The sequence below is a fragment of the Dinoponera quadriceps genome, unplaced genomic scaffold (genome assembly GCF_001313825.1).
Source record: "Dinoponera quadriceps isolate SergipeBrazil2010 unplaced genomic scaffold, ASM131382v1 scaffold777, whole genome shotgun sequence".
In the NCBI taxonomy this organism is placed as follows: domain Eukaryota; kingdom Metazoa; phylum Arthropoda; class Insecta; order Hymenoptera; family Formicidae; genus Dinoponera; species Dinoponera quadriceps.
In genome coordinates, this window is record NW_014555488.1 from 2,988,434 (window position 1) to 3,007,248 (window position 18,815).

At 42.0% G+C, this 18,815-nt stretch overlaps 1 protein-coding gene across 1 annotated transcript in view; it reads left to right on the forward strand.

Annotated features, from left to right (window-relative positions):
• The first annotated feature begins 991 nt into the window (after positions 1-991).
• LOC106744423 (microtubule-associated protein futsch-like) overlaps positions 992-18,815 on the forward strand; it is a 52,984-nt gene continuing 35,160 nt past the window's right edge. Inside the window, exons 1-2 of the mRNA XM_014619182.1 lie at positions 992-1,355; positions 13,309-13,418. Of these exons, the coding sequence (XP_014474668.1) occupies positions 13,355-13,418 (64 nt within the window). The 5' untranslated portion in view covers positions 992-1,355; positions 13,309-13,354. The remainder of the gene's footprint in view (positions 1,356-13,308; positions 13,419-18,815) is intronic.

The window sequence follows — 18,815 nt, forward strand, 5'->3', positions numbered from 1 at the left end:
CGGACGCTATTTAAATGAGATTCGAATTTTCCGGGCGGCCAGGCGACCCATTTTGAACACTTTCGAAAAACTGTAATAACTAAAATGTTAACGCAAAACTCCAGAGTGACATTACGTCTGGAGCGAAAGTCGAAATTCGTCTTCCGGCGAGAACACGTCTATATCCGTTGCATCCGTTCACTTTTCGCGCACTGATTATCATAATTCAAAGATTACGCACAAGTCACGTCGAACGGCGGAAGGTGAGAAAAATCGAGGGAAAATCCAAAAGAAAAGGGGAGACTCGGACGCGCGATGAGAACCACTGTGCGCAGGCGACGGCAGGAACTTTTCGTCGGCTCAACCGCTGACGGTTGGCGGCGCTGCGGTCTCGCGGGGCAAGCCTCCACGGGCGACGGCTGCTCAGTCAGGGATCTCGGTTGCATCGTGTCGCTTCGTGGGAGCCGTTCGCACGATCGTCAAGCATACGAGAGGAGAGAGCCAGCGCGCGCGCTCGCCGCTCTCTCTCTCTCTCTCCGCCGCCCATCTCGGCTCGCGGTGCCCGCTCGGCCGTCGCGCCGCGCTGCGCCGTGCCGAACTCTCCGAATTGTCCTCACGCGCGTCCACGGAACTCGCCGTGTGCTCGCGGAGTGCCGACGAAAGGGACGTCGTCCTCCAGCATCGACCGTGTGTGCCCGTGTCGAGAAACAAAACCGAGGCAAGGAGAATGGACGGGCGGAAGTAGGAAACCCGTCGACGGCGGACGTACTCTTTTATTGCTCCCTCCTACTATCGTCCTCTCTCTCTCTCTCTCTCTCTCTACCTACCTACTCACCTCTCCCCTGCTCCCCTCTCTATTTGTCTCTCTTGCTCCCCATAGCTCGCCGCTCTCTCTTTCTCTCTCTTCTGTCTTTCTTTCTCCCTCCCTCCCCCTCTCTCCCTCCCTCTCTCTCTCTCTCTCTTTTTCTGCCCCTCGCTCGTTCTCTTTCTCGCGTCGGTCGGTTCTCTCGTCGACGGCCGTCGGGCCGTGCCGCGTCGGGGAGCCGCGTCCAAGCGAGCGAGGCAACGTCGCGAGAGAAAGAGAGAGAGAGAGAGCGCCGCGCCTCCCGGAGACTCGCCCCGGAGAGTGTGTGCACGACGTATCCGTCGCTCGCGCCGCCAAAAACGGGCATCCGCGTCCAGTGACAGTGATGTGTGTTGCTCCAGTGCTGTGCCCGGTCGTCGTCTTCGTGAGGAACGTTCGCGTCGGGAACTCGCTGCACCGCGCATCCTGTGACTGTGACCGTGACTGCCGTGCCGTTACAACCGGAGCGCGGAGCCGCAGCTACCGTCGCCGCGATGTGCCTCGCCGACGTCGCCTTCGCCCGCGAGATGCTGTGAGTACATTATTATCGTCGATCATCGCCGAATCGGAGCGGCGGCGAATTCGCTGACTCGGAGCCGACGGAACCGCGCGCGCGGCATCGGAAAGCCCCAATGATAGCTTCCGCTCGGCCACGCTCCTTTTCGCGCTTGCTCTCTTTCCTCATCGACCTACTGGCGATATCTGTTCCTTCGCGTCCGCGACTATCGCGAGTGCATCGCGCGTTCCCCCGCGCACGCATTTCTTGCCTCGACTGGACCGCGGAATGGTGCGCTTTCGTGGCCGCGGAAAAAATATACGCAAAGCGAAACGACGACACGAGGATGCTTCGTTCTCCGCTTTTCGTGAAAACGCACCGCCGGAAAATATCTATCGATTCTCTCCTGCGAACGTATGTGGCAAACGGTAGTGCAGTCCTTCGCGGCCGACGGTCAGCGCCTCGCGTCGCGATGCAAACACGCCGAAGAGAGCCGCGCGGAACGCCGTTTCTCTCCGGCGAACGACGAATTTTCTTCTCGCAATTCCCGCCTCGAAAGTCGCCAGGGACTGTCGAGGGACGTACATGGCCGGGCATTGAAAGCGACTTGACCCAGTATCGTCGATATAATGTTGGAAAGAAAAAGGACATGTCATCCCGTTGCTCGATTTTGCATGAAAAAGGAATTTTCGTTATTGTAATTTCCCTGGAAGTGTTGTATGCCGGAGGATTATCAACCTTTGAAGATTGTCTTCTAATTTTCCTCTTTTTCCCCTTTGAATAAGGTAAAATTTTGGTGTAGTGAAAAATAATATTTATTTACTTATGAAACGATATATACAGAGACGACAAAATACATGACGTTCGGATTTTTCGCCGCGTACATGACTGTGCACCGGTGACAGAAATTTTCGTATGTCGCTCGGGAAGTCGGAGGATAAGTGTGTCGCGTAACAGTTGCTCCGAAAGAAACGCCAACGACTTGGGGAGAATATCGCCAACGATTGATCGTGTCGTAAAAGCGCGCACCATGGGAGGACAGACGAATCGGCTGGGTGGACCAGCGCGATGAGTCATATTTTCTCTAGTTTGGCAAACAAAAGCGGAATAAAGTAACAAAACTTCGCAAGAGTACCCAATTTTCTCGATACGCCACCGACAAGAGAGAGAGAGAGAGAGATATCGCTGCAACATTATATGACGATTATAATGTCCAAATTTGTACAATTGGAAGCCGTCGTACATAATTTTATCTGCGCCAGCTTTTTTATATTCTTGTTGATCGTTTATTCGAGAGATTATTTTACATGTAAATAAACAAACCTACATTGTATAGGACAAAATGTCAGGCCGACCATGTTCCACACAAAACTTGGAAACAGCAAAACTCGTCGTGCTCATGTACAAGCTGCATTTGGTTTTGCAAATCGGTTTGCTGCAGAAAAATCGTTTCATTCGCTAGGAATTACCTGAAAATAACCTCAAGAGCAATCCGATGTTTCCGATTTGCAAAACTGAACGCAGCTATATTTATTGTTTTCGTGCGGTACAAGCAACACGCAATTTCCAAGGTAGTTGTCGCTAACAAAAGTAGAAAGCTTTTCGGTCGCGTTACTGCGCAGTAAAGACGGGCCTGGCCCCCCCGACGCTAACATGGAGGTTCGTTCCGCCGCGAACACCGGCCTTTTCCGCCAGCGGCTTTTCCAATCGGTGCTTTCGGCACGATGAATCTCTATGCGAGTTCTATCGCGCGATTATCGCAAAGGAAAGAGGAAAAACAAGAATCAAGGAGGGAGAGAAAACGGTCGGAGCGGAAAAGACGGTGTGAAATTCGGATTGGTATATTTTCTCGATGGCGAACACAAGGTGTGGGGTAATAATCACCCGAGTAGGAAGATCACACGCGCGATCTCGAATTCGCGAGGTGTGTAATCCAACGCAAACTCTCGCGATAGAAGGAAAGAGACGGAACACGTCGGGTCGCGCCCCTCTCGTTTCGCGATTCTCGATTAAAATTGCGACCGCCGTGAAGAGAATCGTTTAATCGGAAATTTGCTGTTTGTTAAATGCATGTTGTTGCGCACAATAGTCTGAGATTCATACTTTTTGGCCGAAAATAATTTTTTCAGGTTTCACCTCAAACTAATATAAATGTAAGTTTATAATGTTCTATACACACAAAAAATATCTTAAATCACGAATAGATATTCTTATATACAAGTGAGAATATTATAATCTTCCTTGAAGATTTTTAGTCTCAATTTATACTGATGCAAATATTTACTTAAACTCAATTCAAGACAAAAAGTCTTCTAAAAATATTCTAATATTCTTGCTCATATATAAGAATATCTATCTTGATTTAAGACTATTTTTTTAAGTGTAGACAAATAATCGTAAATTGTTACTATTTATTATTCTTTTATCATTTATCAGTAAATGTGATGTTAAAAATATCGATTACTCAATAATCTTCAGTTACATCTGTCATACTGTTATAATTATGCTACACGTTATATTATTTTAAGTAATTGTAGTATTATATGTATTTGAACTTGCTATAAAAAAAACAAGCTACAAAGTAATTAATTTCACATTATATCGTGTTCTTATTTTTATAACGAGATAATAAATAGACTTGTGGTTGAAATAAACATAACGTTACGATGGAAAAGTGTTTTTTTGTCGATACTTCGGAAAAATTTTTTAAGTTTCTGAAAGAGAGAGGGAAAATTTCTGAGAAAAACTATAGTTGTGTAATAATCATCAATCATTACATTACCGGAACCTGTTATATTCGTTTTGCGCCTTTCTGCGCCTTTTGAAAATAATTCATCTTTATTAGATCCATATAACATGTCCTGTCAGACTCTATATGAGATTCGGAAAGAATCAGAAAATGAAAATATTCCATTAAATGATATAAATTTTTTTCCTATTCAAAAATATCGTAAAAGAAAAAATGACGCACCCTTCAAAACAAACTATATATAAGAAAATGAAGTTATTTGGTATTTATCTAAAATTTATCTAAAAAAAGTGAGATAAGTTACGTTTCTCCTTTAAAGATATTTGTCGTATATAAATATTACTTTTATCAAGATTCTGAATTTTAGCCAAAAATTTTTACTTTCAGACCGCTGTTGCATCAGTAGTAGCCGACAACTCATTATTTACGAGTACATCGTTTTAGTAATACGATCGGATTAAAACAAGCCGAGTAACATCGTAACCGACTAGTTGCAAACTTTTCTGGTGGAAATGCCCCGCGAATCCAAAATTATTTCAGCTGTTTCCGCCGGCCTCCCGTAGCCGGGGGCGGTCAATAATTGCTTAGCTTACAAAGTTTAATAAATTTAAACGTTCCGCTGATGAAGATCTCGGATTACTTAATAACGCGTTGCGCCGTGCCATGATTCATTAATATTGTCGTAGCGCACTTAACTCTCGCACCGCAACGATTTTATCAGAATTCCAAGTGTCTTGAGTATTATTCATCGTGATCGTTAAGAACCGACCGGAGCCACGCGGGACACGAAGTGCTCGCGTTCATGCGTTAACTCATTGTTAACGCATTGTTCTACATCAGGTTCTACTGTGTCATCCGTGAGCCGCTAGTTTCTCGCGGTCGACGATAATCTTTAAAGGACGAGTCGATATCGTCGTACACTCCGTGGAATTTTTCACTTCAACGTCACCGACGTTATTTCGCAATTGCTCATTCGCGAGCGCTACGCGAAGCTCCGAAGAGCTGTATAATACGCGCGTTACGTATGGATATATTGTTTGTGGAAAAACACGGGGTTATCGTAAAGCATTGTGTTGAGTCTAGCCGACGCAGGATCGTAAAGAGTTAAAAAGCGAATCAGGACGCACGCGACGCGCTAGCTAGGGTGTGAGTTAGCGTACTCAACGCCGTTTTACACGCTAATATATGTTACGAAGGACGCTAACCAGTCTTGTCGGCCGAGCGAGGCTCCTCTCAAAGCCTTCTCTCTCGGCCGGAACGAGGAAAAAAATAGACTCCGTGCGGCGACGTCAAATTCAGCCGAGGGTCCCTTTCCTTCCGCAACACTTTCCGGCCCGGCGATTTATTAGAAAAGATCGCGAAACCGAGCAGGACGGGAAATATGCAAGAGAGAGAAAAGCTCGGTCGTAGCTCTGCGTTTTTCCGCAAAATGTTGCGTTCGATTAACTGTAAAGGGAAAAGAAGGAGGTATAATTTCCGTGCTGCCGAAATAATGAAGCCGCGAGAATCGATATGTGTCTTAGCGTTAACGTGTACGTTGAATTTAATGTTATTATCGTTACCATCAGACATGATCCTCATTACAAAGGTGATACTCGGAATCGGATGGCTTCAGTTATCTTGTGCGTCAAACAGAAAGAAAGACAGTATTAATTATCATAATAATGAATATCCATCACATAGAAAGTAGAATTACAATGCTGTGCGAAAATTATGATAAGACGAGACACAAACTATCAAGGAGCGCGCGCGAGAGAGAACAAGAAAAATATCACAGACGCGAATTAACCACGGGATTCATGCACAAAAGGGTGGTTACATAAATTAAACTTGAAAGTGCGGCAAAAATTCCGACAGCGAAGAAGTTCTAGCTCTTCTGAGAGTTAAATGTCCCAGTTTCATCTCTCCGAAAAAAATAGTTACAGAGAGAGATAAATAAATAGAGAGACGCGTTTATATTCGCTCTAAGGCTAACCCTTCTAAGGCCTGTATTAATAGTTTTTTAAATTTATCCAAATGAGATCAGATATGAATTCTAAATTAGATGTGAGTTTTTCAATCGAATAGCGTTTACAGATGTAATGTCAAACATATCATACGATTCAACTGAAAAGCTCAGATCCAACTTCGAATTAAAATCTGAATATCTCACATGTGACGGATTTGAAGCGACAACTATTAATACGGACCTCGGAGCGTTAAAAGAAAGAGAAGATATTAAATAGTTACACAATGTGATATTTGTACAAATCTCGATTTGATACTAAAATGTGTTCGGACGATTGGCGCTAGATTATATGATAATTCGCTTGGATGCGATTAAAAATACGGAGAGTGTTTATTAGCACAAATTGGATTTAAATTAGAGAATCTACTAACTCGATATAAATTTAATTAGGCAACATTACTAGTTTTGATACCGTGGATTTTCGCGATATCGCGGGGAAGAGAATGCAGACGTAAAACGTTTTTAAATTATAGTTTTCGAAGCATCACGTAGCGCGATGCTGCGTAATTACTGGGGTGCTTGCGATATACATTACGTTAATAACGTCAAAATAAAAAGCATGATACCCAGCTCTCGCTCTCACTCCCTCATTTCTGAAAATTGTCGTCACTTTCGCATCGCATTATGAGAGCCGCGATATTCGACATGACGTCAGGTGTCGGAATGACGTTTGAAATTGCAGTGCCCGGTACGAGAGCGAGCGCTCGCTCTACGGGGATTGCGAGATGTATCTTCCGTACGGCGCGCGACGGCGACGCTGCCTGACGACGTCGACATCGCCGCTGCAAGTAGGTCAGCTGGACTCGTTGCGCGCGGCAGAAGGCGCTGTCCGCGACCGCGACCGTTCATTTCGCTGTTAGCCAGAGCGGGCTACTAGCACAGGCGATTTCGCCTTAGAGCAATGCCACCGATCTCCCGAGATCTGTCTCGTTCTCGAGATCAAATCGTGCACGCACCAGAGAGTCGCGCAAAAATCGTGTGAACTGGGCGATTTCGTTATTTACAAAAGAAGAAACACGATATCTTTGTACATATCGTGCTTCCTTAATGATTTTATCGATTCTCGTTGAAGCGCAAACGAGAATGGAGATCGGTACAAGCGGAGATATAAAGGGGGCGAGAGGCACAAACGAACTGCCGTCGGAAAGTTTAATTTCGCTAAAATTGACTCCACAGAAGTCGGAGAGAGAACACGGAGTTGCGCGGAAAATATTCTCCAAAGAGGGTGGCCTTCGTCAGAAAGAAATGCGCGGTGAAGCGGAGTAAAGAAAAATCTCGTAGACGTAGCGCAGGGAAAATGTGTGTTTAACGAGATAAATAGATTATACCTAGGTAGTATGTATACGTACGGTAATTCTTTCTAGTAATAACTTTAATGCACTATTAACTCTGGCACGCACGATGTTTGACACACGCTGAAGGCGGAATTTTTAGCTTCTCGATGCCGTGCACATTTCACGCGCATTTGAATACGCGCGATTACCCGAAAAAAAGCCCGCTGCGTAAGATTAACCTCACCGATGTTTCGTTATCTTTCTCATTCTCTCTTTATTGTATGCGCCACTTATTGAACCTGTAAATAGCGATTTTTCAATAACAATTACAATAGTTGTTCATTGCATAGCGATAACGACATAATTGTACTGTTGTTACGTCTTCTTGACGTACCGCCGCGATTACTTTACATTATTCTCAAGACGCGCATAATATTTTCTCATCATCGTTGTTATGTTATTATATTGTATTGCGTTTTATTGGCGAGAAAAGTGTCTCTCGTCCTCTCTTTCTTCCCCTCGATGGAAATTTCCATCTCTGCAAACAACAAATGGTCGAATCGAGAGATATTTCAGATCTATCGCGCTGCTTCGCGAGAGAGGCATCCTATACATTAATATCGGACAATAACAACTGATAGATTCATGATGGATAATGAAAGGATACGATAAACCGGACATGTCGTATAACGAATGTAAGAACCGTGACGCGTGGGCCATCAATTATGAACACTTGGATTACATTCATATCGTTGGTGGAAATGTGTCGATCGATCGTGGTAGGGAGTCGCAAGGGAATGCCTGGCGCAGTTAGGAAGAATCAGGAAAACCCATAAGGAACGCGCGAGAAAGTTATGGCTCTTTCGAACTTTTCTAAATAGGGTTTCAGCTTCATGGAGATTTATTACGTTTTTCGTTACGCGCCTCCGTGAATCCCGTCAGGTGAAGAAAAATGTGAATTTTCACGAATTTTCTAAACCCTGTTTTGCGAAATCGTGGAATGGAGGAAGCTACTATAACGGTTTTTCTCGCGATAGATCGTCGCATTTGATGGGAATTAACGAGTATATTACCACAATCGAATATTAATTCATTAATGCGATAATTCTCGTGTCTGAGCAGAAATGAAGAAAATTGCGTATAAATATATCGTAGATCGAAAATCGTACGATCAGAACATTTGGAGGGAATTACGAAACGAAATAATAAATTCGCATTCACTCGTTCGTGCGAAATCATCGTGTGTGTTAATAATAAATTAATGTTGCATTATTATGTGTTGCTAGATTAGGTTGCATTTGTTGTTTAATATTCTTGCATTACGGAATTAACATGTATAAATTTCTGATTAGCGATTTATGTCTTGCTCTGCTTTGTTTGTCGTTAATATCATAGCGGTAACTTAATATAACACAGCGAAAGGGTTAATCACATTTTATGATTAGTGTGCTGCAACTGAGAATAAATAAATACGCTACGGCAACGATGTATCGTTGTAAACAGCGCCCCAATCTGAAGAGTCCGAAATAATCTCTGATTAAACGGTTCCGTAGGCGTTGATAATGCAGCGGAATTACATTAATTAATACGCCATCGAGATAATTTTATCTCCGGTCATGTTGGGGTGTATTTTTACGCCAGTTTGGCCTCTCTGCTCGATTCGTAGTAATTCACACGTGACGTTTTCTTTTAGAATTCGACATAAATAAACCTAAACGGTTAGTTTAGATTTTCTCGTATTATTTTATCCAAGATAAATACAAAGACACAAATTGACATCTGAACTAGATCTCGGTGATTTCGATTTTAAAGGCGACGGTTAAATATAGTCAAATGCACGTTGCGTCAATTCCATTAAAAGAGATACGTGATTACAAATTGATATTATAATTACCGCGATCATATAGTTGTTATTACATTGCTACTATGTAGGTTACTATATGTAACTTTACGTATACGTATAGTACTATACATGGCTTTGCATCCTTCATATCTTGGCTATTTCGAAATGTCATTCGTGACGACAATTAATAACGACTCGACAATCCAGTATTTCTTCACGATCTGTGACATACATAATATTACGTCAGTTTGCTATCGTCATGGTAGGAAAATGAGTTTCTCGTTGATTAAGTATACCGTGTTGAATATCATTGGTACGATTTTATTACTAGGGAAAATCGTAAACAAGTGCATGGAAATATATTTGCAAGTTCGCATCTTATTATAGTTTTTGTCAGCTATATAACTAATTATCATTACACACTACCGACTGATACAATTTAAACATTTTCCGACTGTGCAAGGAGAGGTAAGGTGGAAAAGATAAGAGCCACTGCGGTGCTATAGACTTTTCCATCCTGGAATGCCGTGTTTCAGCATTCCTGGCGAACGGCGCGACAGGTTAGGACGACAGTTGAATTTACAAATATTCGGCTGTTGATTCAGTTCGACAACAACAAGATGAAAAACATACCTACAGTCCAACGGATTCGCAGGGCTTGAATGACTCGCCGATGAAATTTGCGAAATATTTAATAAAAATTGAAAATTTGATAGAAATGACAGAAGGAGGAGGTAAAATGGTGTTCTTCAAAAATATTAGCTTACAATTATATTATTGTAAAATTACTAATATACAAAATATACGCACGATGGATCTCTCTTTATTGCCATCACAAATTGTGGCGCAAATGAAAGAGAAGGACTCTAAATGTCGGGGGTTAATCATCGCGAAATTATATTTGGCTGTGTGCGGAAGTTGTGTTGGATGTATAATTATTGTTTAATTAAAATTACGGAATAGAATTACGAAATAAAATGGAATTACAATTGCGCGATTCTAATCTTACCACTAATGTTCAGAGAGATAACGTCGCAGTATTTATATTCTAAAAGACGTCGATAATAGATTGAGAACTATCGATGTTACTATCTCTGTCCTCGCTTTTGGCATTATTAATTAATTCACCCGTAATTTCGCGCAAGTAGCCACACTACTTCAGTTACAAAGGTCACTTTTCGTTCAATTTGTGGTTTACTGCAATTAGAATGCCGATTAGTCGTAACAACGAGAAATACGAATGCATCCTGAACGTTCATAAGGAAAGGTAAAAATCATTCATGATGATCTAAGAAAAGTGTTTAAAATATTATTATGATATTTTTGGAAAATATATTCTTGCTTATTGTTCTACATGATTTTTTACCCTTTCCTTGTTTTAATCAAACAAAACGGAAGAAAATTTATCTTAAATTAATGATAAAAATACTCATGTGAGAATATACAAGCAAGAATATTATAATCTTAGAAGATTTTTAATCTTAATTTGATTGAATTTGTATTGATGCAAGTATTACTTGCACTCAATTCAAGACTAAAAATCTTCTAAAAACATTACAATATTCTTACTTATATGTGAGAATATCTATCATTAATTTAGGATTTGTTTGGGTATTCATACACGAGAAAAAATTTCATCGAACTAATCGGACGATGAACGAACCAAATGCTTTTTAATCGAAACAGAATTTCTGATTTTTATTAAGCAAATTCAGTTCTTACATCCATAAATTCTGTTTTTTCAACCAAAACGCGACAGTGAACGCCTTCGGTTTGTTCACTGTCAGGTTATTTTAACCAAACTTTTTTTCTCCGTGTACATTTGAGTAACTCATAACTCTACCTTTCTGTTCACCTCCTACCGCTCCACCTTTTTTTACGAGGGTTAAGACAAAAAATGAAATATGGATATTCGCCGTCGTCGTGTGAGACCATCCTTCGGCGGACTCGCGCGAGAACGAGGACACTCGCGCGCGGTCGTCCTTGCGGCATTACGCCGATCCGATGCACATGCGAAATCGACGTCACAGTGGCTGGATCATTCAGGAATTTCCGTGCGCGCGCGACACGCACGACAGACGCGAATAAAACAGAGAAACTGAGATGAGAATGAGACAGAGAGAGAGGGAGGGGGAGGGGAGGAGAGAGATCGGCGAAGGAACGGCGCGTGTACCGGAATTTCCACTTTTTTCACCTGTTGAAAATTCCAGCCGATTCCCGGGGGGGATTTTAATAGGCGGTGCCTTGCGCGTGTACCCGGCGTCCAAGTTCTATTTCCAGGTTCCTCGACGCGCGTCAAACCGGCGCGGCGCGCCGCGACGCCGCGTTTCCCGAGTTTCCGGCGCCAGCGTCGGTGTGCGTGACGCTCGATATTTTAAGTTCCACCCAGGATACAGGGCGCACTCCCCACGGCCGATTCTCCCTCCCTTCTTCGTTCCCTTCCTCCCTCTCTCCGTCTCTGTCTGTGTGTCACCGTTTCTCTTCTGCCCTCCTTCGTAATGTTTCACCTACTACTTCATGTTGTCACTTAATCCCAGAAGTCGGCACGGGGGTGCCGGTCTCCGACGGATTCCTAGTTCTGCCGCTTCTTATTTTACGGGAATTACTGTAGAACGGCGAGATATCGCATGTATACATGTGTGTATACGTATGTGTGTGCGCGCTCTCTCTCTCTATCTCTCTCTCTCTCTCTCGTCGCTATTAAAGTTTATTTTTTTTACACCTTAAGTAACGCACATTTCCGCACATTTTCTCATTTTTTCGCTTGAATTAAGTAATGAGAAGCTTCTCTTACTCCTGTGTACGTGTTAAACACTTGTACGAAATAAGATTTTTTTTGTTAGAATCGTGATTTTTCTCTAACACTTACGAATATCAAAACAAGATATTTGATAGGTAAGAGAGAGAGAGAGAGAGAGAGAATCGAATTTTTATCTTATCTGTCGAGAAAACTTCGCAAGAAAGCTTATGATGCCCTAGATAACGGTTCACGGCCGATATTTAAATATTTGCTCTTTCAATGCCTTCCTGAAACTTGGTCAAAACGATCCTCGTATTCCTTTCTGGACGTAAAAAATTAGAAAGATAGTGAACATAAACTGAAATGTATCGCGAAGATCGCCGCTAAATTTATTCAGTTAATCAAATTTATGTCGAGAGAAATGTAAATTTTCTTCGCAGAGGACTCTTTAATACTCAAATTTTTAAACATATGTTAATCTATGTAACGTTAGTTTATTTTTGTCATTTATTTATTCGTCCATTCATTGTCATTCGTCGCGGCAATTCTTCACTACTCTAGCGTTGGCCAGACAACGCACGTTCTCTCGAAAATCGATGTCGGCCCGATCCCTGGCGAAGGCAAACACCTTTCTCCCTGCCCCTCTTTTTCTTCTTTCTTCTCCCTTTTCTTCTTCTTCTCCCTTTTCTTCTCCTTCTTCTTTCTTTACGAGAGATCCTCCGCAAGAATCGGCCCTCGCACTCACGTGACTATCGAACTTCCGCGTGACTAGTTAAGCGAATGCCTCGGGCGCACGATACGATTCTTTAAAGCCATTAAAATGCTAGTTTTGTAAATCGTCGCTCTTGATTCACGGCCGTCACGGGGTCACTCGAGCTCCTCGCATCACTTTTTATCGCGTATTCTATTTATGTAACGGGTTTACGAGCAAACAAATAGACAAGCAAGTAAATTACCTCTTTATATCATCGCTGTGAGTAAATGAGGGTAAATACTGGAATTAGATGGAGAAAATGCAGACTTTAAATCTCAAATCTTCCTAATGCGTATTTTTTTATCCTTCTTTTTACTTTTACCAAGCGGTTTTCCTGTATATTCTTCTTCTTCTTCTTTATTTACATTTATTTAATCCCCTTTCTGTGTTAATTTTTCCAAGTTTCATTTTGATTATATAAAAATTTACTTAGCAATGTTTTTTCTCTTCTCTTATGCCAAATATTACGAGAAAAAAATCACTTATATTTATTTGTCAATTCACAACTGAGTGTAGACCTATTTATTATTATTGATAATAATATTGATAATAGCACTAGTATTAAAATATTAAAATGAATATATTTTCGACGTCACCGTTCATCAGATTTTGTTCTTTCAGTTGTTTTAGGCCCGAATGATGACGCTAGGTGACCCCACGGGAAAGCATGAGGGAAAGGACACCCTCCGCCGACGACACCCCGAAAAGGGCTCCACCGGCACCAACCAGAGGTGAGTCCCTTAGCAACATTTCAATAAAAATTTCCACCTCGTGATTTCGTATAGTAATGAATAAAATCGAGAATAGTCGATGAAGTACGGTAGTCGTAACAATACAACGAATAATTCACGCGACCATGTATTTTTTAACGCTCGACTTGTTGAATTGCAAAGAATCTGCTTTCTGGGAGGAACGGAAAAATTTTTCTTTGAGAAACATTCGCTCGTCGCTTGTTTAAGGATCTCAATTAACGCCGAGTCATCGACCATAATTTTTACGTATACATGTATAAAGAGGTGTCCCATCTACATCGCTTCATGTTTCTTCAATGCATTCTTTGATGAAATTTTTTTCACGGGTCTTTCTCGAAAATTTTCACGATGATTAGATAGACATTTAAGGTAACTGTTCTCATTATGGGCCATTTAAAGTTAAAATAACTTTCATTCATTTACATCTCTCTTCCTTTTATAAAACATAATAAAACGTCAGGGAATTCTCGTCGGGGAAAAATCGATTTCAAATTCATCGGAGGGTTATTTGCGATGATCTGTCACGCAAAAGTTAGGAAGCCGTGTAATTTCAGGATTATCACTCTCCTGGAATATCGCAAATATCCCAATTTCCCTTTCCGTTAAAAAAGGGAATTCAGTAAAGCCGAGGAGACAGAGAACAGTGACAGTGCCGAATTCTAATCCACCTTGCGTAAAATTCGCGACTCAATCATCGCCCCCTGTGCACGACCATAAGCGCAAATATACGATTGCCCGATTGCGATGGCGTAACGATTGTTTTCAAAGCCCTGGCGCACGCTATTCCGCGTATATTTGTCGGAAGATACAAGTCTAAAAACTCATTTCTCCCACAAAGCTCCAGGATAGCGACAGGTTCCCGGGGTAAATTGAATAACTTAATAAATAAATGTAAATTCTCCCTCTCTCTCTCTCTCTCTCTCTGTTCTCGCACATACAAGCGCGCGGAATCGTACGAAGACGCGAAGCAAAGATCCTCGAGACATTTTCTTCTTTTAACAAACCGTTTTTACGGTCAGAAGCGAGTCGCTTCTGACGATTTTTCATCACGGCGTATAATCACACACGTATCTCATTCCATTCGTCTCGAAAAATAATATCCCGATGTTTCGCATGCCTCGTCTTGCGAAACACCCGGATCGCGACTGTTCGTCGGAACCGATCATTTCGGACTTGCTCCCTTCTGCTTCTGCGGCTCCAACACGCGTAACACGGCAGCCCACGTATCTTTTTCAATGCGCGGACGACCGTGGCTTATCGGTCCCCTCCGCGCGCCAGCGCGTACACACGTGCGTGCACCGAGTACGTATTCTCGCGCTCATTTCATTGCGTAACGCGTCATCCACGGCAGTTATATGTATGCAAACACAAGGGATTTCGAAAGTAGTCACGCTGGTCGAGATCGTAATCGCAACATTGGCGGCGGCGACGGCCGCAATGCCGCGACTAAATAATTATCGAACTTGCTCGGATGCGACGACGACGATTAATCTCGCCGATAAACTCGCCGCGAGCGATAGTCGCGCTGCACCTAGCACGCGCGACCTCTCGATCGGAGAGGCGGTGCGGCGGGAGTGAGGAGGCGAGGTCGCGGATCGCGAAGCTCACTTTAGATGCGACTCAATATTTAAAGAGTCTTAGAAAATCGCGGACTTACCTCGCCCTCGCTTCCTTTAATCGCCCTCTTTCGGACGTCCGCGAACGATCGATATTTCTTATCAGCGTTGCGGTACCTGCGCTTATCTTGGCTACGGCGATATCAGGAAAATTTTCATGGCAAGGCTGTCTTCGCTTCAGCGGGAAAAATATTTCCCGCGGAATCTCCCTTGAAGAGGAGTGTAGCTGTGAAGATGAGAATTTCCCGGAAAATTCTCGCGGGAGCGCTTCCCGGGAAGGAGAAAATTAGCCGGAAATTTTATGCAGATACAATTTCCATCTATCGCGAAACTTACGTTGACATCATTTCCCGGGGTAGGTATTTCATAAGAGAATCGAGAAATTTCCGTAACGGGGAAAACGCGCGAGAAGAAACGCGAAATAGCTGACTCTAATTTGAAGTGTGATGAAGGGGATATGCGCATTTATAATGCCCCCGCGCGCATGAATTTTCCTCGACAGTTCTTAAAGCGCTTTTCATCCCTTTTTAAGCTCTGTGCTAAGTTTTCGAGTCTTCCGAGCACACCCGCGCGTAACACACACGCTCGCATATATCCGCCGTTGGCTAATCGATAACCGTCGGTGCAGATGGCAATATATCGTTAACAAGCCGCGATAGGCAAACCATTAATTATCATTGTCGTCGACGCCTTCTGCAAAACAAAGTGGATGGTCGGTCGGAGGGATTGTCGGTGTTACCAAGCCGGCCGGTTTTTCCCACCTCGGAGCTGCTGGTCGTCAGGGGCTGCGATGTCTACGTGTATATGCGCCGCGCCATACACCACATGTATGCGAATGTGTCTCTCTCTTTCTCCTCCCTTTCGTAGCACACGCTACTCGTACAACCCCTTTCGACAGAGGCAGAGGGATGGTTATCGATTCTCGCAGCCTCCCTTTTCCCCGACTTCCGGATAAAAAAGTGTCGGCAGAGACATAGTCGAGGAGAACTCTCTCTCTCTCGCGCGCGCGCGCGCGGTGATGTAGTACAAATTGTCGTGTATATTTCTCTATTTTCGGTATTCTCAGTTGTAAAAACGATGGGCGCATTTTTCCAAATAGCGAGAGAATGAACAACCCCTTAGAGGCGAAGTCGTATTTAGAACAGGTCGTTGTTGTGGGTTTACCTTATTTCTACGCTGATCCCTTTAATTACATAGATTGAAAGGAATGAGCGGATAAAAGTTAACGCGTTACGTAAGACGAAGGTTGAGGTGTGCGCTGACGTTCTGAATTACAGCGCAACGATAATCGTCGGTCTCACCGGTTGACGCCAACTGATATATACAAGGCTCTCTCGCTTTGTTTGTTCTTTCTATAATTCCGGTTCTGTCGGCAAACGAAGGAAAGGTGAAAAAGAATATCGTGGACCGACGTTAATGTCGATGCGTCCAGCTTAACCAAATCGTTATCTTTGAATACTGAATGTGTAAGATTGCGTTCGAGAACACACTGTGTACACACCACTAGATACTAGTTGTTCGGAAGTACTCAATGTGGTTTAGTGTGCATTCGTGTTACAGCGATCAGAAGTGTTCCGAAAAATAAACCACCAAACCACCCTATAAAAAAGCAAGGGAAGTCGGTGTGAGTCGGTGGGTTGCTATCTAGTTACTTCTGTCATAACTTCTTCGTGTTGTAAATCTTGTCGTTGTAAAATATGTCAGAGAATATCACATTGATACAAGGTATGAATCATCCGATGCTTGATTCCTATATATGAAAATTTAGTAGTGCAAGGTGTTCAAAGTAAGTAATCACGTTAGTATTGAAACCATATGAGCAGAAATTGTAAAATTCTAATTTCTCTCGCGTGTTATGCTTTAATATATACTGAGAATGAGACTTTTGTATAGGTCTGAAACAGTATTTTTTTAACATTTCGTTCACAGCGCTCGTCTATCATCGTCCGTTAATTTTACTCACTAGAAGTCATACTAAAGCGTTCGGAAATCTTCGACGCACGAATACACACGGTACCCCCAACTATTTTCCCAAATCGCGAAAACACCACGAGTGAGATTCTCAAACGCAATCTAAACGCGAAGATTCGTTAACCAAGACTCGATCGAATTAATCGTCCTATCAGGACGATCGTACTGCGGAATCCAGCCAAGATTAAAACTTAAGGAAGTTGTAAGGCTCAGTGTCATATTTTCAGTGGCGTATCAAGGGGCTACTCATAAATTTAGTATTTATCTAGCAAAATTACATTTCTAAGAAAATAAAACCCTAGGAACTTTTATTATAACCCAATAAATATATTTATACGCGATGCCCTTCCAATCCGACTAGATACCCAGCATCACCTTTGGATACAGATCGGTTTGAAGTGGTTATCGGTTTGAAGTGGTTATCGGTCATTTTGTTTTCCTCAGGATCATTTTCGCTCCATATTGTTGTAAACAATCCATTTTTCATCGCGGGTGATCATTTATTTCGTTGCGTTTGAACAGAGAATCGCTGATAGAAATACGGTCCATTAAATTTGTTTCCGTTAAATTGTGAAACATCCAAGTATCATAGTGATTCACGTATCTGAGTGTCTCGAAATACCTTATAACACCACATATGGGATATGTGGAGTATTTCTGCGATGTCATGTGACGTGGATTATTTTTAATTAGCGTTACGATTTGGTCATCATGAACGACTGCAGACCTACCGGAATGTTCTCGGTCTTCCAGATCAAAATTGCTACTTCTGGACCGAGCGAACCATTTACGAACGGTACTCTCAGCTGCGACACCATCTCCATAAACGGCATTTTTTTTCTGTTTGTACATAATTTTTCTTTTCCGAAAATAAAAGAGCATGAAATGACGGAAAATGCACCTTATTTCTCTCCATTTTCACTTTTAACATAAACATACTTAAAATTCACAACTCCACACATAAATTGCAGAGGAAAACGCGTTGAAATGTAATCTTTCAGAATATATATGTATATGTCATACATGAATGTATATGTCATATGTTTCAGCTATGCGTGAAACGAATTTACATGTTCAAACGCTACCTATTGAAAAACGTTACGAATTTTTGTTCTAACCTAATATTTCACTACTTAAATAATAAATGTTAATTTGAAACGAAGATGGCATAAACATATATATAAAATATTACAAATATAAAAATACTATTGTTTTTTTTATTTTTCTTATTAATGCTATATTTATCTATTAGTTGATCTAATAAAAATGCATAAATAATAGAGATTTGCAGATTGTTGAAAAATTAGACCGACAAACTTTGAAGGGAAATAAGACTTCAAAATAAATATTTTTTGTTGATACTATTTTTCTCTTCTACGTTTTGTTTTAACCCTTAGCTGACACACGGGGTTAAAAGTATTCCAGAGTGTTTTTGAACGCAAATTTTTCATAGCTGCGCGCCAAATTTGGTTCTGTGGCGTCACCTAGTATTAGTCGAGGCTTGACCCAATATTGATAAATAAAACAATTATACACATTTTTTCTCGCTGGAATCCAAAATACCCCCTATAGCACGTACGTTATTATTTTGATATGTGTCAGTTAAGGGTTAATATAATATGGTATAAATAAATTATATATAAAAATTAAATTCCTCTATTAAGGCTCGGCTATTTCGCCACAGCTATATTGATTTATGACGTTATAGCACGAAAAATGACATATAACTTAGATAGTTTCATTTTTCGTGTTATAACGTCAGAAACCAATGTAGCTGTAAACGCTACAA